Genomic DNA, 22029 nt, shown 5'->3' with positions numbered 1-22029 from the left:
ACCGGAAGTTGCCTGTCACTCGTTGGCGCTTAGCAGGCTAGCGGACCTCAGGGTGAGAGGCTGGCTTCCCACCGCGGTGTTCGACGGGATGCCGGAGGGTAAGGGGTGGGGCTGACGTCAGGAGCCAAAATGGCGGCGGCGGTTGGGGTCTCCTTGAAGCGCGGCTTCCCGGCTACCGCTCTCGGCAGAGTCGGCCTGCAGGTGAGGCCCGGAGCCGTGGTTCAGTGGGGAGCCGTGCCCGTGACCGAGGCTGCCTGGGTAGAGAGGCCTCGGAGAGGCGGAAAGAGCCCGGGTTCAGGCCTTAGGGGAGGACTTACCTGCATCCTGCTCCTGAGCATCCTTTCAGATAGCCTTCCCGCGCTACTCCATAGCTGGAGAGTCGCGGCCGGGAGGAGGTTGGGAAAGATAACGGAAAGGCCAGAGGTCAGGGAGGACAAGCGAACTGGTCAAGGTCATATGATGAGCGAGCTGTTGTTGGAATCAATTCCTGATATTTGCACTCCACCAGCCTCTGTGAAAGGAAGGCCTGTGGGATGTCTGGGGTGGGACCCGGGAGGCCAGGTCGCACCCCCAGGTTAGGCTGGTCTGGATCGGTAATGTCGGAGACCGTTGAACTCTGGAGGGCAATGCACTTGACCCGCAGGGGAAGGGCGACATGGAAGAAAACGACCCAAGCCCTGAAAGATGCGGACTGTGGAAGTCTGCAGGCAAGACCCGGTTCCCTGAAGCGTGCTTATTCAAGGGTGTGTAGCAGCTGATCTCATACCGTTGGCGTGGGATGACAGGCAGAGCCTAGAGCTGCTTCTGTTAATACTACTGTAGTAGCTCTGTCATAGGTCTCCCCACACGCCCTATATCCTCGGGAGCTGTAGACAGCGGAAGCATTTAGAAAGGCGAGCAAGAGAAACTGCCTCTCCTTACTTAAAGATTTACAAACACCACTCAGTCCTCCTCTGGGCTCCTGGACAGCCCTTTACAGGTGGACAACAGGAACTCCCAGAGACTTTCTTGGAGATTTAAAAACTGCACCTCTTCATCAGCACCCAGTTTTTAAAACTGTAGATTAGGGCAGGTTTTGTTGTGGGTTTTGGTTTTTGTTTTGGGTTTTTTGTTTGTTTGTTTTTTTATTTTGTGTGTGTGTGAGTGTGAGAATGAGTGTGTGCGTTTACGTATAGACACCATTTGCCAGTGGAGAAGAGGGAGCTGTATTTCCTGGAACTGGAGTTACAGGTGGTTATCAGCCGCCGTGTGAGTGCAGGGAACTGAACTCTGCTCCTTCCAGACTGCTAAGACAAATCTCCAGCCCGTGACAATTTTATTGTTGTTTTGGTTAGGTTTTGGCTTTTTGGGCAGTGTCTTTATGCAACCTTGGCTGGCCTGGAACTCAAAGATCCTCCTGCTTCAGACTCCCAAGTGCTAGGATTAAAGGTGTGAGCCACCACGACCTATGCACCTCTTTGCACGCACACCTGTCGTACCAGTACTCAGGAGGCTGAGGCAACAACATCAGGTGTTTAAGGACATCCTCAGCCCCATGGGGAGTCCAAGGCCAACCTGGGCTACTTGGGACCCTGTCTCAACAAAAACAGTGCCTGCCAGAGCCTCAGGCTGATGTCCCAAGTATTCAGCTAATGATTCTGTTTTTGTTGTTGAGAATTTCATACATGAGCACTGTATTTAAATAATTTCCACCCCCTCTCTCCTCCCATGCTACCCCTCCCTTTCAGACTCATGACTTCTTTAATTGTCATTGCTAAATATATACATACCCAATCTCTTAAGTGCATTTAGTGTTTCTTATGCATAAGGTGTTAGGGCTGAGAACATAGGGTCGGATGAATAACCAGTTCATGCCAAAGGGCATGGGAGGAATTTCACAAGGCCCCACCCCTAATTGAAGAGCTACAGGCAGGCAATCAGTGGCTGCAGAAAGGGGGTGTGTCAGTTTTCTTGAGGGAGGAGCCTCCTGATAGGCTGTCCAGTTGATGGTTCCCTGTGACCTTGCTTGTCAGCAGTTAAGTTGTAAGAGCCCCACTGTAAGGAGTGAGTTCTCAGGCTCAGGCTGGGCTTTCTAGAATGAACTGTAGAAGAGGCTGGTTTCTGGTTCCAGAGGTCGGTGTTAGTACGTCAGGAGAGATCTTTGCCTGCCTTTCTGGGGCGGTAAGAGTGAAAGAGGCCTCCTCCCTGTGAGAAGGTATATTTGGGCTCAAAAAGTGCCATCCTGAGCTTCTTGTGGGCTGTGGGTTCTGGTTCTGAGTCTCCTGTGATGTGCATCTCTGGACTGCGGTTCTGCTTCTGGGTGTTTCGCTGTGATAGGTTGTCAGTAGCCCTGGCCCGAGCTGCCGCACGCTTGGGGAGCCAAAATGTCCCAGACTGCTCTGCTGCTTCGGTCTGCAGGTCGGGGTCTAGCAAGAGAGAGAGAGTGGGTGAAGAAGGGGAAGAGACTCGAAGAATGGAGACAAACCAGAGTGTGTGACCAAGTCTCATTTACTGTCTCCCATTGGCTCTCCTAGTGCAAGGAAATCCTGGGTATTTATAAGCACAAGCAGGGGAACACAGGTGAAGACTCTTTACCAAGTGCACCATGCAACTGTGGGCACTAAACAGCAAAACAAGCTCTGTGGGATAAACAAGATGTTTGTCAGAGTGTGCTCAGCTGTTGTGGGCTGTTGAAAACCAAGTCTCTTGTCAGGGTATATGGCTCAAGATGGCTGCGAAGCTGATAGCCGCTTTCTGCTAGAAGTCAGCTCCCAACAGTCAGTAGCAGTTCCTTATTTCTTCATCTGGACTGTGATATCCAGGAGGGCAGGCGCCCGGAATGCCCATCTGCAACCAGAACAATACAAATACCGAGAGTGTTGAAAAGCACAGATCATTTCCTGAGCTGTGCCAGCAGTTTGGCTTGCTCCTTGTGAAGTAGGTATCAGCACAACCTGCCCCTTGCAAAGGGGGAAGTGGGGTCAGACTGGTTAAGAGATTCTCTAAAGAACACACAACTTGAAGGTAACAGGGCTGGATCAGAAACAAAACCACTAACACACTTCAGATACAAGCCTGCCCCTTGAGTCTGTGTGCGCGTGGCTTCAGGCTGCCTTTGCCTTCCCGCCTTCACCCAGCTTCCCTCCTGGTATCTGCATCCTCTGTCTAGCTTCAGGCCGGCCCTGAGGAAGCCGGAGGAATAACAGCAGCCTCAAATATGGCTGGAATTCTCCCTTCCGCTTCTGTCTGGTCATTTCTTACCTTGCTGCAGTCATGGTCTGTGAAGTTCACTTCCTCCAGGATTGTCTAGAGATGTTCTTCCTGCGTGGCACATTCACTAGAGTCATAGATTGAGGTGGAGATGTATTCACAGTCTCCACTCCCTTGGGGGACATGGCCTGTAAGTTGCTGGACAGGGAGGGAGGCAGAAGGACCGAGCTCCCTGTCCACACAGTTTTTTAAAAGCAAAGGTTATTAGGAAAAGCTCCAAGAGCCAAGGAGATGACTTGGTCCGTGTTGGTCAGGCCCGATGACCAGAGCCCCGTCCCCAGAACCCACATGAAGGCAGAAGGAGGGAACCGACTTCGGAGTGTCCCTCTGCCCTCCACATGACCACATCCTCACCCCCGACATACACACAATTCGAATAAATATGGTTTTGTTTTTTTTTTTTTAAGTTTTCATAATAGATTTAGGCACAGACATCAGAGGAGAGGAAAACATCCATGAGTGGACACAGGCTTCCCAAGGGAGTCACTCACATTCTTCCTAATACTGGGGGTTCAGGGCGGGGCTAACAGGGCTCGGGCCAGCATGCCGTATGTCCTGATGTCCAGCCTGTCCTTTCTCACTTGTTCACTGGGGCCCTCTGCTAATTCTCCCCTCCTTGATACATAGTTGAGTTGTTCTCCATCCACATCAGTACACTCAGTACACAAGCAAGCTGTGATTTATGCCATCTTTCTGAAAACCACAGATCCAGGACTGGAGAGATGGCTCAGCTCTCAAGAACACTGGCTGTGTTCAGTTCCCAGCATCCATGTCCTGTCACTCATCGCCAGCTGTAATCCCAGCTTTGGCAGGCCCAGTGCCATCTTCTGGCCGCCTCAGGCACCTGCACACGTGGTATATGCTCAGACATACATACTGTGTACACATGAATAAAAATAAAACTGGCTGGTGTGGTGGTACACACCTTTAATTCCAGCACTCAGCAGGCTAGGTAGTCAGACCTCTGTAAGTTTGACGCCAGCCTGGTCTTCCAGCAAGTTCCAGGATAGCCAGGGACGTATATGAGACCCTGTCTGAAAACAAGACTAGCTGATTCTTAGCCATGAATGGTGGCACATTTGGAAGGTGAATGCAGGATTGGCGGTTTAAGGTAATTCTTGGCTGCATAGTACTTTTGAGGCCAGCCTGGGCTATGTGAAGGCTCATCTCAGAGTAAATAAATATCCTCAGTCAATTTCAGTCTGACCCTGGTCCCTTTTGAAAAGTGTGCCTGATCAAGTGTCTTTGTAGAACAAATGCTTAAATAGGAGAAAGATGATGAGACTCCCTTGCAGGGAACCTGTCATGTCTGCAGGCCTAGGAGTCAGCTGAGGGTGGTGAGCTCTTACTGCCCTCAGAGGGTACTGCTGAATTGGCCTTCTATACTGTGGGGCCATAACTGGATGTGTAGCATTGTCTCAGCACTCCGGAGCAGAAATATGAGGCTTGCCAGGTGTTCAAGACCAGCCTGAGCTGCATAGTAAGATGTCTGTAACAGCCAGAGCCAGGCATGGCGGTGCCAACCTGTAATCCCTATGAGTTGGGAGGTAAATGCAGGAGGACCAGAGCTCTAGGATTCTCGGCTGCCTGAGCTTGGGCCAGCATTAGTATAAAACAAAAAAGGCTGGCCCTGCATTAATTAGGCAGTTACGTTTATATAGTGCTGGCTGGTAGCATAGAGCAGCAAGGACGGATGGAGGTTGCTGGGTGCTGTGGAGTGAGGTTGGAGGAGTGGCCTCGAGGGAACGGGCAACACTGAGGCTCCTGTGAGTAGTAGGTGTACATCTGATGTCAGCGTGCAGGATGCCACACAGTAGCTCTGCGGGATGTTTCCATGGTACTAGTACAGATGCGTGTGGTCTGTAATTACCTGGAGACTCCAGAAGAGGGCGCAGGATGGGTGTGTGTATCCTCCCCAGCACCTGCATACACCAGCATTGTGGGCCATTCCCTGCTGACCCAGCATTGGGGAGCGGAGGCTGGAGGATTGGGGTTCAGGGTCATTGTCCCGATGTCTGACTCACATGGCAGAGACTTCGTTTTGCTGAGATGCAGCTGAACAGAGCAGAACTTGTTTGTTCCCTAATTGGTGCTCAGACATTCTTCATCTTGTTTTCTTCAGCAGATTTTTTCAGTGTGAGTTTTTGCTGGGTTTGGGAGAGGTGCTTTCTTTTTAAAAGCATGGTTTTAGCCTCCTCTGGCCTTGACTGCATAATCCTGCCTTCACCTTCCAAGTGTTGGGATCATAGTCCTGTGCCACCATCCCCAGATCTGTGCCAGTTTGAGAATGTTACCAGGTTGGGTTTTTGGTGTTTTTTTTTTTTTTTTTTTTTTTTTTTTTTTTTTTTGACAAGGTCTCTCTGTGGAGCCATGGCCGTCCTAGAACTTGCTCTGTAGACCAGGCTGGCCTCAAACTCCGAATTCCATCTGCCTCTGTCTCCTGAGTGCTAGGATTAGAGGGATATACCACCACCCCAGCTGTCATTTTGTTGTTGGGTTTTTTTTTTTTTTAATATTTTCTATTATTCTGTTTCTATGATGAGGTAAGTGGCCCATTGCCACTGTGTGGTTAGTCAGTCCTGTCTGTCTGTCTTACCTGGCTTCTGGGGATGGAACTCAAGTTTTTAAGCCACCTAAAGCAAGCACTTGACCCTCTGAGCTGTCTTACTGGCCACAGCATCTTGTTTTAAAAGCCGAAGTAGCTTTCTGACTGGTTTCTTCAGATCTCATCTAATAAATCTCCCTTTTAAGTGTCATTATCTCACGTACATACACAACACAATGTTGTCACCACCGTGGTTAAAAGTTGTACAGGCCGGTCGTATGGCACACCTATAATCTCAGGATTTAGAAGGCTGAGGCAGGAAGACTGAAAAGTTTAGATTCAGCCTGGGCTGCTTGTGAGACCCTGTCTTAACTGAAGTTTCACTGTGTTCTTGGTTCTCAGGACAAAAGGAACACACCTTGGTATGATCAAGCCCTCACGAATCCTATCGGACCATGTCTCTTAGGTACACGTGTTCCCCCGCACACCCTCACACCTGCTGCTCCCCTGCCTGCTAACACTATTCATCGGGCTCCAGCTAAACCCCAGTCAGTGCAGCCCATGACTCCTGCCCTCTCTTGGGATGCTGGCTCCACCTCCTCAGTATCCCTCCATGTACTTTGTCATGCAGGTTCCACCTCACTGTCGGTCACCACAGATAAGTTCTGTGGAAGTAAAGGTTCTGTCTGTGTCAGAAATGAAGCTAAGTGCTGTGTCACTAGCCCCTGGACCCATAGCTGGCATATGAGAGATTAACGTCTGTTGAGTGTTTGAGTGTTGATGACTGCGCCTTCCAAGGAAGCTGGGTACTAGCGTGTTTACGTGCAGTAATGCAGTTATCACAGTTATCACACCAGCTGAGTGGGGAAGTGGCTTGCATTTTTTAATGTTTTTCTCTTTCTTTCTTTCTTTTTTTTTTTTTCTTTTCTTTTCTTTTTCAAGCTCCAGGCCTGCCGAGGAGCACAGACAGCTGCTGCTGCAGCTCCCAGAGTCAAAAAATTTGCCATTTACCGATGGGACCCGGACAAGACTGGAGATAAACCTCGAATGCAGACTTATGAGGTGGATCTGAATAAGTAAGTGTCTGGGCCAGCAGGCGATTGTGAGGGAGAGGGTGGGAGAGTTGCTGGGCTCTCAGTTAGGTCTGGTTTCTGCTGTTATTTGTGGTGCTAGGGACAGAGCCTGTGGGGTCATGCCTTTCAGGTCTTAAACAGAAAATCTGATTCGCTTAATGTTCTAGAAAATCAGATGTCTCTTCTGTCTTTAGAGTCAGTTAGATGTTTCTCAGTTTTTCTCTCTCTCTCCCTCTCTGGAGGCAGTCTTTTGTAGTCTAGGCTTATCTTGAGTTGAGGAAGACCTTGCATTTCTAATCTTTCTCCGTATACCTACCCAATTCTGGGGTTACAGGCCTGGCTCGTGTGAGTTACCTACCATACCTGGTGTGTGAGGTGCTGAGGCTGAGCCTGTAGCTTCAAGTACTCTGTATAAGTACTAGCTGGCTGTTTTATTAAGGAAAAATTAAAAATACTGCCAGATACTTAGAAGACAGAAAATTTTGCAACTCAGAATTCAGTAAGATGGATGGTTGTGGTGTGCACCTTTAAACCCAGCGCTTGGGAGACAGGTAGCCAGATCTCTGTTGAGTTTGGGGCCATCCTGGTCTGCATGAGCTCCAAAACAGTCAGGGTTGCACAGCAAAACTGTCTCAAAAAACCAAAACCAAAACAAACAAAACAACAGAAACCCACCTCAGTAATATGTGGCTAAAGTTATAAAATTTAAAAAATATATAAGGCTGTTAAAGAATTAGCTTTGATATAAATGTAAACAGTGAATTAATCTGACAGTTGTATTTCTTTACCTTTTGCTAGTCCCCAGTAACTAGACAGAGAAAGAAAGATTTATTTCAAGCTACATTATTGTTATCTGGCTCTTCGGGCTCCAAGTGTGTTTTCAGGATCTCTCCAGACCCCTTCCTTATGGCTCTAAATCCTCCAATCTCCTTGATGATCTGAACCTCCCTCCCCCTTCCTCCTGCATCCCCTCCTGTCCCCTCCTGCCCCACCTCCCTCCTTCCACTTCCCTCTCCCACTCCCTCCCTCCCTCCCTCCCTCCCCCCCCCCCCACTCTCTCTTGTCCCGCCCTATTCTTTATTCTGCCCAGCCATTGGGTGAACAGCATTTATTGACAAGGCAGAGAATAAATGGTAAGAACTGTTTACACAAACTTGAGACAGGAGATTCTTGGTGTAAGCATTGAAATGCCTTGTCTGGATTGAACAAGATATGAGGGCAGATAAATCACACACACTGGATAACACAAGGGTAAACTTTATTCAATGGAGATAAACCTTATGCCTTCACGAGGCCTTCCTGAGTTCCCTTTTAGTAATGATAGAGTAGGCTTTCCTCAGACTGACCCCAGGGAGCTTAGGATGACTGAAGGCACTGGAGAGAGACTGGCCTTGAGCAAACATTTGGTCTTGAGAACTGGGACTTAGTGAGTGGGCTTCATGGTTCTCCATGAGGTCAGACCCCAACCTCACGGAGCAGAAAGACTAAAAGCTTTGGGAAGCAGAGAAGATGGTGAGTGTGGGGGCCCTGGAAAGACTCAAGGAGGTTTCCAAACTCTGTTTGAACCTCTTCTAGTGCTTGAATCTGCCATGTTGATCACCATCTAAAACCAGTAAAATGTGAACACTCCTCGGGAAAGCTTGGTGGGATCCAGGACTGCCGATTACACAGAGGCACGGTATTAGAGACAGACTGACTAGGCATGGTGACCCGAGCCCAGGATCCCATGACTTGGGCCTTAGAAGCCTAAGGACAGGAACTCCAAGTTCACCCTCAGCTACACTGAAAATTCAAGGCCAGCCTGGACTATGTGAGACTGTCTCAAACAAATGAACAGCCAAAAGCAGCTGAGGCCGAGGAGCTGGCTCAGCTGGTAAAGTACTTGTGGGCCCACAGAAAATCTGAGTTTGATCCCCAGAACACATGTGAGCTGTGGGGCATGATTAGCGTGCACCTCTTGAGACAGGCAGATCCTGGCCGGCCAGCCTGGCTCTAATAGCCTTCGTTCCTGTGAGAGGCATTGTCTCAATAGAGCACGGTGGACAGTGCTTGAGGATCAATACCTGACCTGGGTTCCACGCATGCACACATGCACCTGAACATGCACACACACGTTCTTTTCAAGGGGGCTGCAGAGATGGCTCAGCAGTTAAGAGCACTTACGCTTGCAGGGGATTGTAATTCAGTTTCCTACACTCACTCCAGGCAGCTCATGACAGCCTGCAGCTTCCCCTCCAGCGGATCCTGTACCCTCCTCTGGCCTCTGCAGGTGCCTCACACACAGACATACACATGTGCACACACAAACAGAAAAGTAAGGAAGGAGATTTGCAGGTAAGTAAGACAGTCGTTGGAGAATATTCCACACCAAACAGTGGCGAAATGTAAATCCTTTTTTCTTTTCTTTTTCTTTTTTTTTTTTTTTTTTTTTTTTTTTTTTTTTTTTTTTTTTTTGACAGGGTTTCTCTGTGTAGCCCTGGCTGTCCTGGAACTCACTCTGTAGACTAGGCTGGCCTCGAACTCAGAAATCTGCCTGCCTTTGCCTCCCAAGTGCTTTAATCGGATTAAAGGCCTGCGCCACCACTGCCAGGCGCAAGTCCTTTTCAAATGCACATGGTGTGCTTACCAAGAAGTTGGACCAAGTAAATCCCAGTACATCTCAGAGAGCGCGCTCCTAAGGTCTTACTCTGACCACAGTAGAAAATTTGAGTCATGTAGTGGTAGCACACTCTGGGGGCAGAGGCAAGTAGATCTCAGAGAGTTTGAGACCAGCCTGGTATACAAATCAAGTTCTAGAACAGTCAGGGGCACACAGAGAAACCTTGTCTAGAGAAAAACAACAAGAATGAATGAACTTGAAAAGAGTCACAGTAAAGTAACTAACAGATCAGTACAGAAAACCACAGCCTTGCAGACTTGAGAGTCAGCAGATGCTCTGCAGCTGGCTGCCAAGGAGACTCATAGATCAGGTGCTCCTGGTTTGAGGGCTTTTTTTCTAATGTCTTCTTGTGGGCCTGAGTCAGGAGGCTCTCCAGATTGAGATTACCCTGGAACATAAAAAGAAAAGGCTTAAAAGCAGTCACCTAAGACTTTACCTTAAGAAGGTGGGAAAGGAGGTTGGAGATACAGCTCAGTGGTGAGCGGTGCTTAGCATGCAGGAGACCCCAGCACCACAGACACAGTGTGAAGGCGGGGCCAGGCATGCAGCGTGTGCTTGTCATCCCAGCTACCTCGTACAAGTGTGAGGCCAGCCTAGCAGTGCATGAGACCGTTTAAATAAAATTAATGAGGCTCAAGATACAGCTCAATAGTACTGTAGTACTAGTTGATCAGCTTTGTGTAAGGCCCTGGGTTCAAGCCCCATTTAAAAAAAAAAAAAAAAAAGGAAAAGAATAGCAAAGCAAATAAATCCAAAAAAACCATAAATAATAAAGCTGGGCGGTGGTGGCGCACGCCTTTAATCCCAGCACTTGGGAGGCAGAAGCAGGCAGATTTCTGAGTTCGAGGCCAGCCTGGTCTACAGAGTGAGTTCCAGGACAGCCAGGACTACACAGAGAAACCCTGTCTCAGAAAACTGAAAAACAAAAAACAAACAAAAAACATAAATAATAAAATTAACAGAAAAGTCCAGAAATAAGGATATGTGGCGCAGCAGGGGTAGCTTCAGCCCTAGAATTTAAGAAGTCAGCCTCAGTAACAGCAAGTCAAAGCCAGCCTAAGCTGTCATCAGACCCTGTCAAGAAAGAAAGAAAGAAAGAAAGAACAAACGAACGAAGGAAGAGAGCAGAGGAGAGGGAGCTGGGCTGAGGCTGTGCTGGGAGCTTGCTTAGTTAGTACCCATGAGCCCTTGGCTCTTAGTTCTAGCACTACAGTAAGACAGCCCCAGTACCCAGCAGAGGGCATCACTGCAGACCAAGTAAGATGCCTGCCGGCACCAGGACACTCGTCGGATCTGGACTGCGGCACTTTGTACTATTTATTACTACATGGGTGGTTTGCTTTAGGACATAATTTTAGTTGTGTGTGTGTGTAAGTGCTGCTGGGCCAGAGAGACTTTAGCCTGCTCTAGCTGAGTCACAGGCAGTTCTGAGCTGCCCGGCTTAGGGACTAAACTCAGGTCCTCTGCAAGAACAGTGTGTGCTCTTAACTGCCCAGCCATCCTCTCGTCCGACTCATTCTCTTTTATCATCTTTACCATAGTTTATGTTACAATTATGTATTATTTGTTGGAACTCCCAAACCAGGAGGATCCTAAGTTCAAGGCCAGCCTGGACTACATAGTAAGACACCATCTCAAAAAACAAACAACCCACAGAACAAACAAACAGACAGACAAGCAGGCTGAGGAAGTGGCCGAGTGGCTGAGTGTGAGCTTTGCAAGCGTGAGGGCCTGAGTCTGGAGCCCAGCGTTGATGAAGAAGCCAGGCGATGCTTCCTGCTCCTGTCATCGCAGAAGCAGCGCTAGAGTAGAGGAGCAGACACAGGAGGGTCCAGAGCTGGGGTGGCTGACTCTCAACCTAGCTGAAAAGCAGCAGCTCCAGGTTCAGTGGAAGACCCTGTCTCAAGGGAATACGACTGAGCAGTACAGGAAGGCACTAGTCCTCCTCTGGCTTCCACATGCATGCCTGTGTATGAGTGTAGCCTGTAGGTTGTGCGACCCTGCTTTAAGCTCCTGGCAGACCACGCCACCAGTCCCACCCTGGGATAGGACTGGGATCCTGGGATGAAACATACACACATTAACTTATTTTCAATCTGGCTTCTTGGCTCAATTGCTGGATGCTTCTAATCTCCCGCAGGTAGGGTGCCCTTCCCAGTACCCTTAGCTCAGCACCCTAAATCTGCCCTCAGCTTTACTTGCTAGCGCAGGCCCAGTCGGGCCCACTCCACCATGGATCTCACATGACTGGTGGCCTTTTCTCTCAGAAGCATGGGGAAAATCCCTTTCCCTCTCTTCGTCTCCTCACCTTCTCCTGTGGGGACTCTTTCCTTCTGCCCAGCAGTTGGCCCCTGGCATCTTTATTGATTGATTAAGAACCGGTTGGGAAACAGGATCTTAGCATCAGAACCACCCCCTTCATGTGTGCACCTGTATATACATAGGCATGCACTACACATACACACAGAATAAAGGTGGTGGTGCTGGTGGACACCTTCAGGCTCCGCACTCAAGAGGCAGAGGCAGGCAAATCTCTTGAATTCGAGGCCAGCCTGATGTAGAGTGAGTTCTAGGACAGCCAGAGCTGTTATATAGAAAAAACGTATCAGAAAGAAAGAAAGGAAGGAAGAAAGAAAGAAAAAAGGAAAACACACACACACACACAAAAGGAATAAACACATACAACTGTGCAGTAGTTAAACCGTAAGCAAGTCAAAATCAAACTGTAGGAAAGAACCTGGTGCTGATAGGAGGTTGGATGGGCCCTGTATCCAGGTATCCTGAGCTGTGCGGTAGTGAAGTGATGTTGGCCATAATAGAGCTGAGTTCTTTTCATTATCAGGTGTGGACCTATGGTGTTGGATGCTTTAATCAAGATTAAGAATGAAATTGATTCCACTTTGACCTTCCGAAGATCATGCAGAGAAGGTGAGTGGGGCTTTCATTGTCACTGGACCTTGACTTGGTTCAGACTCCAGTGAGGTGTGGCTCCCACTAATGGGAGTACCCCAGAGAGCTACATCCCTGCAAGGTGACCTTGCTCCTGAGACTATACAGCGTCAAGGATTGCCCTGACTCAGGCAATAAGGGAATGAAGGAAAGGTAAATACACAGACATGTAGGAAGCTCGGACCAGGTAGGCCATGCTTGCTCCGATGGAGGGCAGCAGCTTCACAACCCAGAACCTCGGGGTGTTTGTTACGCACGGCACAGGGATGAGGCTAGCTAGTGTAGACGAGGGCTCTGTAGGAGAGCGGGCTCAGATGGCCGATATGTGAGAAGCAGCAGCCGTGCCTGCTACACTGGTCAGTCATTCATAAGCACTCATACTGAGGCCAAAGGAAGCGTAGCCGTCCTTCCGTGCCTCACCCTGAGGAAGACATTGCCATTTCCACAGGTATAAGACATTGCACATGTATAATCCTTGACACACCCAGGCCGGTGTCACGATACACACCCACTCAGGACCCCTCCATTCCCCACACCCTCCTGTATATCACCTTCTTGTTTATGGGATATGACTTCCAAAGTTTGAACTGTGATGCAAGTTCTGATTTCCCCTGGGGATCTTTGTCTCGAGGTTCCTGTGTCTCGTGGTTTCTGTCAGCCACCACGAGCCTGGCAGCAGCAGTGAGGACAGGCTAGCTGGCATTTACAGTGTGAGCTCTTGTTTAGCAGGAGGTGGGAGTTTCTGGCTGAGGCCTCTCCAGCAGCTTTGTCACGGGGTAATGTGCTCCTGCCGCTGAGATGGCGAGAAGACAACTTCCTTCTCTAACACCATGCACTTAGTCTGTGTCTGTATACAGAGACAGTGGAGCACTGGGGTGGCCTGCAACTCGGTGTGAGGCTTAGGGCCAGCCAAGTCTACACAGCGAGTTCTGGACTACATAGCGAGACTGTGTCTTAAAAAAAGCCAGGCAGTGGTGGTGCATGCCTCTAGTTGTAGCACTCAGGAGCAGAGGGAGGTGAATCTCTGTGAGCCTGAAGCCAGCCTGGTCTGCAAGAGTGCGTTCCAGGACAGCCAGGGCTACACAGAGATCCTGTCTCACAGAGAGAGAGGAAGAGAGAATAAAAGAAAGGTAAAATATTTCAAAATAGGATTTTAAGTAAAAATCAAAATAATTTAATAGTAATAATTAAAACAAACAACTTAAAAGGCCCTGAAGCCTAGCTGGCTCTTGTGGTCATGGAGCTCGTCCGTCAGGCAGAGCTGTTGTGTGTCTTCATGTGAGGTAGGTAGGTGACTGTGTGGACTTAGTGTGTGGGCCAGGCCTGCTGAGTTGCAGACTCTGCAAGGACGTGTGATGAGCTGGAAACCAGAAGTCAGGCACGGAGGCGGTCTCCATGTCTGCTCAGCTGCCCACTGAGCCTTGGAAACGCAGGATTAAACAAAGATGGAGGGAGCTAGCCGGACCTTCGGGGACTGAGGAGGCAGCTTAGAGGGTAGACTGCTTTGCTCTCTGGTTCAAGATGCGGTCTAGGCAGGAAAGGAAAAAGAAAAGACAGACCCTGTTAGCACAACTACTGATGTGATGAATGTGGCCCAGGAGAAAGGATGGGAAGGTCACCTGGTGTCTGTTCTCCCTCAGGGATCTGTGGCTCTTGCGCCATGAACATCAACGGAGGCAACACTCTGGCGTGCACACGCAGGATCGACACGGACCTCAGCAAAGTCTCAAAAATTTACCCTCTTCCGCATATGTATGTGATCAAGGACCTGGTCCCTGTGAGTGTGTGGCTCTCCCGACTGCGGCAGGGGTGGTGTCCGGCCACGGTGTTTGGAGCAGGCTGGGTCTGGGTGTCCGCAGCTTCTTTGGTGGGCCTGATGGAACAATCAGACACTCCCTGTGTTTACGGCAAGGGACTTCCACAGTATCCACAGAGGCATTAGGACCCCCTTCCCAGGTCCACACCAGCGTGCCGTGTGAGGGGACATTAGGACCCCCTTCCCAGGTCCACACCAGCGTGCCGTGTGAGGGGACATTAGGACCCCCTTCCCAGGTCCACACCAGCGTGCCGTGTGAGGGGACATTAGGAACCCCCTTCCCAGGTCCACACCAGCGTGCCGTGTGAGGGGACATTAGGAACCCCCTTCCCAGGTCCACACCAGCGTGCCGTGTGAGGGGACATTAGGACCCCCTTCCCAGGTCCACACCAGCGTGCCGTGTGAGGGGACATTAGGACCCCCTTCCCAGGTCCACACCAGCGTGCCGTGTGAGGGAACATTAGGACCCCCTTCCCAGGTCCACACCAGCGTGCCGTGTGAGGGGACATTAGGAACCCCCTTCCCAGGTCCACACCAGCGTGCCGTGTGAGGGGACATTAGGAACCCCCTTCCCAGGTCCACACCAGCGTGCCGTGTGAGGGGACATTAGGAACCCCCTTCCCAGGTCCACACCAGCGTGCCGTGTGAGGGGACATTAGGACCCCCTTCCCAGGTCCACACCAGCGTGCCGTGTGAGGGGACATTAGGAACCCCTTCCCAGGTCCACACCAGCGTGCCGTGTGAGGGGACATTAGGAACCCCCTTCCCAGGTCCACACCAGCGTGCCGTGTGAGGGGACATTAGGACCCCCTTCCCAGGTCCACACCAGCGTGCTGTGTGAGGGGACATTAGGAACCCCCTTCCCAGGTCCACACCAGCGTGCCGTGTGAGGGAACATTAGGAACCCCCTTCCCAGGTCTACACCAGCGTGCCGTGTGAGGGGACAGGTGATATCATGGGGATCCGGAAGCTCAGATGGTTGGTTTGGGAAAAGGGCTTAGAATTTCAGAGTTAGGATGGCCCGAGAAAGGACGGATTTGGCCACACCTGCAAATATTTGTGTGGAATCCCAGTGGAAAGGAGGGGAGGCGTGGCTTTGCTCTCAGTCCCACCCTCTACTGCCTTAGCACCTGCCCTGGCTCGAGGCTGCAGGAGAAAGGACTGCAGGTACCATGACCTCAGCTGGTGTGGAAGAGATTTCCCAACTCTGTGGCTAACACTGACCATGTGTTCCCTTCTAGAACTTTTATTTGTCTCAGCCTCTGAAGAGTTTGGTTTCTGTCCGTCATGGTGGGAAAGGCCATGGTGCATGTGAGATAAGATGAAGCCAGCAGCTGAAGGCCCTGCGGGATCTGACCCCTCTCCTTTTCCTCTCCTTTTCTTCAGGATTTGAGTAACTTCTATGCACAATACAAATCGATTGAGCCTTATCTGAAGAAGAAGGATGAGTCCCAGGAGGGCAAGCAACAGTATCTGCAGTCCATCGAGGACCGCGAGAAACTGGTTAGTACTTAACCCTATTGTCATGGTTGGCAGGGTGCTTTCTGGGAGTCAGGGAGCAGAGGGTGACACAGAACACTTAGTGGGCAGTATCTGACCCGAGGGGCGGGGTGGGGGAGCGGCCAGGCTGTGAGTGGGACTCAGTGGCAGAAAACTTATCTAGTGTGCTCGGGGCCCTGAATCCATCCCCGGTGCCGGAGAGGGAAGGAAAAAGAGCAGCTGACCCAAGGTTGGATTCCCTCCCTCACCATCAGAGGTGGGAGGGGGTCAGCTTTTACCTGTGGAGGCCCAAAGTGGACCAAGGAGCAGGCACAGCTGAGTGCGGCGATAACGTGTGGCAGAGCAGAGCAGTATCTCAGATGCCTGGTCTGTAGAGGCTCATGGCCACAACCAAGCTGTTCTCTGTCGGGGGAGGGGAGGTTAATAACACGCACGCATGCGCACACATGCATATGCTGGCCATTCACCATATGCTGGTCTCAACACCACTACGTCAAACAGAGGGCAGGAGGCTGGGGGTTTTGTCTGTGGCAGTGTGGTGGGTGCGGGCAGGATTGAAGTAGAGCCTTGCTGTCTGTTCCAAAGCGTGCCCTGTTTGACTGGCGTGGTTGGTACTGGCCTTCTGGAGTTGCTGCTCTTGAGTCGGGACACAGTTTTTCTTTTGAAGCAGGGCTGTATCTTAGGCTGACCCGACTGCCTCCCCCTCCGCATGTCACATCTGGTGTCTGTGCTGCTAGGGACCCACCCCAGGGCCTTGTGTTTGTACAGTAAGACTGGGCCATGACACTTTGAGTGAAGGATTTAGCATCCAGCTTTCCATCGCCTTTCCTCCTCTCAGATGGGCAAGCACACTGACTCGGCTCGTGGACCAAGCCCACTTTAATTCCCTCCTTCCTTTCTGGGCTCCTAGACTCTGGCCCTGGATATTTTACCAGTGTCAGTGCATCAGTGCCTAATGGAGCCCTCATCTTTAAAGTTCTAGAAAGTGCGCTGTTCATTCCATTAGTTAGTGCTGGTCCGTCCTCCCGGGACGGTTAGTTAGTGCTGGTCTGAGGCCAGTGAGCATTCTCATGAGGACATCTCTGCCCTGCGTCATTTCTACGTCCCAGTCTTACACATCCCAGTCCAGGCTGGGCACAGCAAGGGAGCATTGCCTCGAGGTGGCTTTATTAGGAAATGAAAGCCTCTGAACATAAATTCCCAATAATGAAGTTTTCCTCATGTAAACATCTACATGGGAACCGGGCATCATGATCCGTGCCTGTGATCTAGCACTTGGGAGTCTGAGCCAGGAGGATTCTCATAAATTCAAGGCCAGCTTGAACTACATAGTAAGTTCCAGGCCAACCCAGGCTACAGGGTCTCAAAAATACACACACGCACACACGCATGCACACACACACACATACATGCACGCACGCACTCATGCACCACCATGGAGCCAGTGCTGTAACTCGGTGGCAGGGGCCTTGCCTAGCTTGCACAGGCTCAGAACTCTGTCCCCAGCACCACATGAAACATGGCCATAAGTAACAGACGTTGGTGTAGCATTTGTTTGGTTTCTTAATATGCTGCATGAAACAAATAATTGAATGTAGTATGAACTGCTTTTAATTTTTTCCATTCCTCTGTGCCGTGTATGTGTGTGCGCGCGCATGTGTTTGTGTGTGTGTGTGTGTGTGTGTTTGTGTGTGCGTGCCCGCATGTATAGCTGAGGGTGAAATCTCAGATTTGCAAAGCATGAGTTGGTTCACTTGTACGACGTCAGGTTTCTGCCACATGTGCTATGAAGCCTCCTGCTTCTGTTGCATAATGACAGTGTGGCTGACTTGTTACCACAGATGCAGTCAAGGCCGTCAGCCGTCTTCCTCCTTCGGGTCTTCAGCTGCAGTGTTGGGTGTCCTGTCTCTGTCGGCTGCCCCTGTGCGAGCAGACCCTTCTGGGTGGCTTATCAGGCACAGAAAGGGCTTGAGGCCGTGTGACAAGTGTAGGACAGGGTGGCAGTGGCACGTGGGGTCCAGGCGCCCTAGTTGACCCCTCCCTCCTCCCTGGAGTTGAAGGGTCAGAGTGTGAAGCATGGAGGGCAGCTCAGGGTGCTCCTGAGGCCCCACAGGAATCTTGAGGACTGCCCAGCTTGACAGACTGGACAGACTGCCAAGGAACTTGAGTGCCCCACACTGCAGACTGCACCCCAGTTGGGGACTCCTCGTTTATGGCTCTTGGTCTGTGGGGGTGGTTATTGGTTGTCAAATCTGCATGCATTGTTGTTGGACTTAAGGCCCTGGTCTCTGAATCAGAAGAGGTTTGTATTTCATTACAAGATCTTTTCTTATGAATTTATTACACTGGCACAAACCACCCTTGGCATTTCACCAAGAAGGCACACAGGTGGGCTGGCCCTCTGCCGTGGGCTGGCACCCGGTGTCTGACTTCCCTTCTCTCCACACAGGACGGACTGTATGAGTGCATCCTGTGCGCCTGCTGCAGCACCAGCTGCCCCAGCTACTGGTGGAACGGAGACAAGTACCTGGGGCCTGCAGTCCTCATGCAGGTGTGGTGTCCCCCGCCTCAAACAGCCAGAAGTCCTAGAGGATGGTGGCCTGCTAGGGACAGCCACCTGCAGAGGATGCTGCCCAGTGCTCTGCAGTACACTGGGGAATCCAGTTTACTGGGCTCATGGAGCTCTCAGAGAATCTGAAGCTTCACCTGGCCGTGCCTTTGTTGTGGGGAGGGCCACCCCAAAGGGAGGAACCCAGTGTGAGCTGGATCCCTGGACTGTGGGCTCTATGCACGGGAGAGGCGTCTTGAGGGGCAGTGGCTCATCGGAAGGCAGGAAGCTGGGCTGGGGGCTGCTTAGAAAGAAAGAATTTTGTCATTGCCTGTCACATGCGTACAGCTCAGTGCAAGGAAGGTGTCCGTTCTGCTTCTCAGATTTGTGGTCAGTGCTTTTCAGAGACTGTGAGGCAACTCGAGAAAACTTCAGTTTCTCATTTTCCAGTAAAGAGGGAGTTACTGGCTGTGTGACCACACAGTAATGTCAGCCTTGCCTTGTGCAGTCAGGTGTGCTCACACATGCTGCTTGCCCCCCAGGATCTGAGTTGTTGGGAACTCCACAGGTCTCAGTAACACAGCTGGGGCCTGTCCAGGGCCTGTGGTAAACCATTGTGAGTTTACATTTGCTGCTCTCAGGACATGTGTTGACTGACAGAAAGTAGGCAGACGTCTACGGCTATCAGCTCATGCCTACAATCCCTTACACTTGGGAGGTGGAGGCAGGAAGATTATGAGTTCAGGGCCAGGCCTTGCTGCAGACCTAACCGTAAAATAGCGAAGACGCCAGGCATGGCAGTGTGTCCCTGTAACTTCAGCACTCAGGAGTCAAAGGGAGGCAGATCTCTGAGTTCCAGGCCACCTAGGGCTATCCAGTGAGACCTGTCTCAAAGCATCCATGTATGCAGCGGCAGGTCCTAGCACAGGCAGCTGCTGTAAGGAGGAAAAAGAGCGTTTGGCGCAGCTCACCCTTCCTAATTAGAACCTGGAACAACATGAGAAGAGCTGATGCCCAGGACCATATCGTTCGTTAAGCACCAAGGTGCCAGGCACAGGGTGGATCAAAGGCTCATGATGATGGTGGGCACACAGGGTTAGGAAAGGGCTAGGGGCCTTCCTGCAAGGCAAGAACTCCAGAGAACTGGCAGGCTTCTGCCCTGCCACGCCTGTCCAGGCCAGCGCCTGACTCGCCCTTCTTTCCCAGGCTTATCGCTGGATGATCGACTCCAGAGACGATTTCACAGAGGAGCGCCTGGCCAAGCTGCAGGACCCCTTCTCTCTCTATCGCTGCCACACCATCATGAACTGCACACAGACCTGCCCCAAGGTACGGCAGGGTGGCTGGGCTGCCTGAGACTGGTGCCTGTTGTCTCAGCTGGGGCTTGGAATGGCTCTCAGTCACAGACTCCAGAAGGTCACAAGAGGGGCAGGACTTACTTGTAGGTCCACAGAGATGGATGGGATAACAATGTCTCCAGGACCCACAGGTAGGTGATGGAACCTGTGGTCAGCCTGACTGCAGGAACCAGAAGCCAGCACTTTGGGAGCAGGTGGCTCTGGGAGTCAGGGTCCCTCAGCTTGTGTCCCAGCTCTGGCTCCTGATGTGCTTCAGCCAGTGTGGCAGGCGTCTGCTCTGCAGAGCTGCTGTGGGCTCAGGGCTTCAGCTTCCCATCAGCCAGTGTGGCAGGCGTCTGCTCTGCAGAGCTGCTGTGGGCTCAGGGCTTCAGCTTCCCATCAGCCAGCGTGGCAGGCGTCTGCTCTGTAGAGCTGCTGTGGACGCAGGGCTTCAGCCTCCCGTCAGCCAGTGTGGCAGGCGTCTGCTCTGCAGAGCTGCTGTGGGCTCGGGGCTTCAGCCTCCCCGGTCCTCACCCTCTCCTCATTTCTTTTGTTGTGTTGTCCTGTTTGAGACAGGATGTCTCTACATAGCCATGACTGTCCTGGAACTCACTCTGTAGACCAGGCTGGCCTTGAATTCCGCCTGCCTCTGCTACCTAAGCACTGCACCACCATGGCCCAGCTCCTATTCCTGAGAGAGAACTCTTGGGCCATCTGTGGGTTGGCTGCCTTGTGATCTGGTGCCAACCATGGACATGTCAGCCTTGGCCACTGGACAAGCTATAGGGTAGCCACTCAGCAGGGTAAAGAGACTTCCAGCATGTCTTGGAGACCTTTGCCAGAAGGGCCCAGCCTCTCAGCAAGTCTTCAAGTCCTGCATCAGGACAGGCTAGGGCGGTGCAGGAGAATGTGGCTATGCCCAGCGAAGCCAGCTGTGCAACACACAGTGTACTATGTCCGCCCCGCCTTCCCTGTGCCACACCCGTCTGTACCTTCACCTTGTATACCTGGGAGATCGCTCTGTATTGATATGTGAAGATCCTGTCCTGTCTCGGGTCATTTTCTCTAATACTTTAGTTTCTGAGTTACTCTTCTAAAATGAGAGGCCCTCCCCCAACTTCAGTTAAGTCCGGTCTTGCCTCATACCTGCCAATTCCCTCCCAGCATTTACAAGGCTGGCCCTGACTAGGATACGTATTGGTCTTGCAAACAAGTCACAGCTGTAGGGCCATGCTGCAGCCAGGGCTGATTGTGTTGGCCAGTCAGTCGCAGGATATGAAGCAGTCCCAGGGCTGTTTCTTACAGTTCTTTTGAGACTATGTAGTCTCTGCCATCTCTGATTTACTGAAAGCAGCAATGGTGTCTGGCGAATCCTAACCTTAGCCTGTAGTCCTAGAGGAAACTCCACGCTGGGTGTCTTGAGCAGTCAGATGCTGCCCGCCATGACATCAGCATGGGACAATCCTGGGCAGAGCTGCCCTTTCCTGGCTCGTTGGCTTTTGAGGGGCTTGGTCTGCACACCACCTTCCTGGGAAGGGGCTCGGCTGCCTCTGTTCCCTCCCATCTCGTCTGGTACTGAAACTCTTCCCTCCCCTCCAGGGTCTGAATCCAGGGAAAGCGATTGCCGAAATCAAAAAGATGATGGCGACCTACAAAGAGAAGAGGGCATTGGCTTAACCCTGTCCGTGCTGAGTGTGGCTGTCAGCTCTGGCATGAATCCCTTCAAAGCACCCGGGGTCTCCCTGAGTACAGCATATGTAATAAACATTTAAGAAATAAATAGTGTTACCCTACAATATTACCAAAAACAACCTGAACTGCGTCCTTGCTGCCGAGGACTGTGAAGGCAGCAGGGAATCCTTGATGAGGTGGGCAGAACTCCAGACCTGAGCCCTGACGAGGATTGCTGACACAGGGCTGGAGCGTGGCCCCAGCGTCACACACGCCTTGCCCTTCTGTGAGACAGAACGTGTAAGTAACCATTTCCTCACCTGCCACGTAGTCCCATGTAGTCCCGGTCTCCACAGTATTAGCCAGCAGCCGTGTGCAAAAACTATTTGCAGTCCTCAAGACTGCATACTGGTCGGTCTCTCCACACCATGGAAGGGAGGTTTGAGATTTTTCCAGCACACAACAGTGACCCTGACCAGCTACAAACTTATAGGCTCCACAGATAATCTCTCAAGACCTCGCAAGGCAAAGCTGCTTTCCCCACTGCAGCTGCCTGCCCTGGCCCCACTTCTTACCACAGGTAGTAATGCTGGGCCAGCAGTACAAAACGGGAAGTATACCAGCTGAGGCAGAGGAAGTTGAGGCTAGCCTGGGCTACATAGCAAGTTCTAGGCCAGTCTGA

At 51.2% G+C, this 22029-nt stretch overlaps 1 protein-coding gene and 1 long non-coding RNA gene across 2 annotated transcripts; both read left to right on the top strand.

Moving 5' to 3' along the window:
• The first annotated feature begins 19 nt into the window (after window positions 1-19).
• On the top strand, window positions 20-21456 carry Sdhb (succinate dehydrogenase complex iron sulfur subunit B). The gene is made up of 8 exons (XM_034503832.2): window positions 20-201; window positions 6737-6870; window positions 12369-12454; window positions 14116-14252; window positions 15678-15794; window positions 18241-18342; window positions 19546-19668; window positions 21276-21456. The coding sequence occupies exons 1-8, from the start codon at window positions 130-132 to the stop codon at window positions 21351-21353; spliced, it is 849 nt and encodes a 282-aa protein (XP_034359723.1). The 5' UTR covers window positions 20-129; the 3' UTR covers window positions 21354-21456.
• On the top strand, window positions 2002-2917 carry LOC143442306 (uncharacterized). The gene is made up of 2 exons (XR_013110354.1): window positions 2002-2194; window positions 2802-2917. It is a non-coding gene; the product is annotated as an uncharacterized LOC143442306 (long non-coding RNA).
• Window positions 21457-22029: the final 573 nt, after the last annotated feature.

The sequence above is a fragment of the Arvicanthis niloticus genome, chromosome 5 (genome assembly GCF_011762505.2).
Source record: "Arvicanthis niloticus isolate mArvNil1 chromosome 5, mArvNil1.pat.X, whole genome shotgun sequence".
Lineage (NCBI taxonomy): Eukaryota > Metazoa > Chordata > Mammalia > Rodentia > Muridae > Arvicanthis > Arvicanthis niloticus.
Note: the sequence above shows the minus strand (reverse complement) of the source record. Positions and strands in the feature narration are given on the sequence as shown.

Bases quoted from the DNA above. Each gene is read 5' to 3' on its own strand.
- Sdhb (XM_034503832.2), top strand. From the start codon at position 130: ATGGCGGCGGCGGTTGGGGTCTCCTTGAAGCGCGGCTTCCCGGCTACC. The intron at 14,253-15,677 runs GTGAGTGTGTGG...CCTTTTCTTCAG, and splicing joins TGATCAAGGACCTGGTCCCT to GATTTGAGTAACTTCTATGC. The intron at 19,669-21,275 runs GTACGGCAGGGT...CCTCCCCTCCAG, and splicing joins GCACACAGACCTGCCCCAAG to GGTCTGAATCCAGGGAAAGC.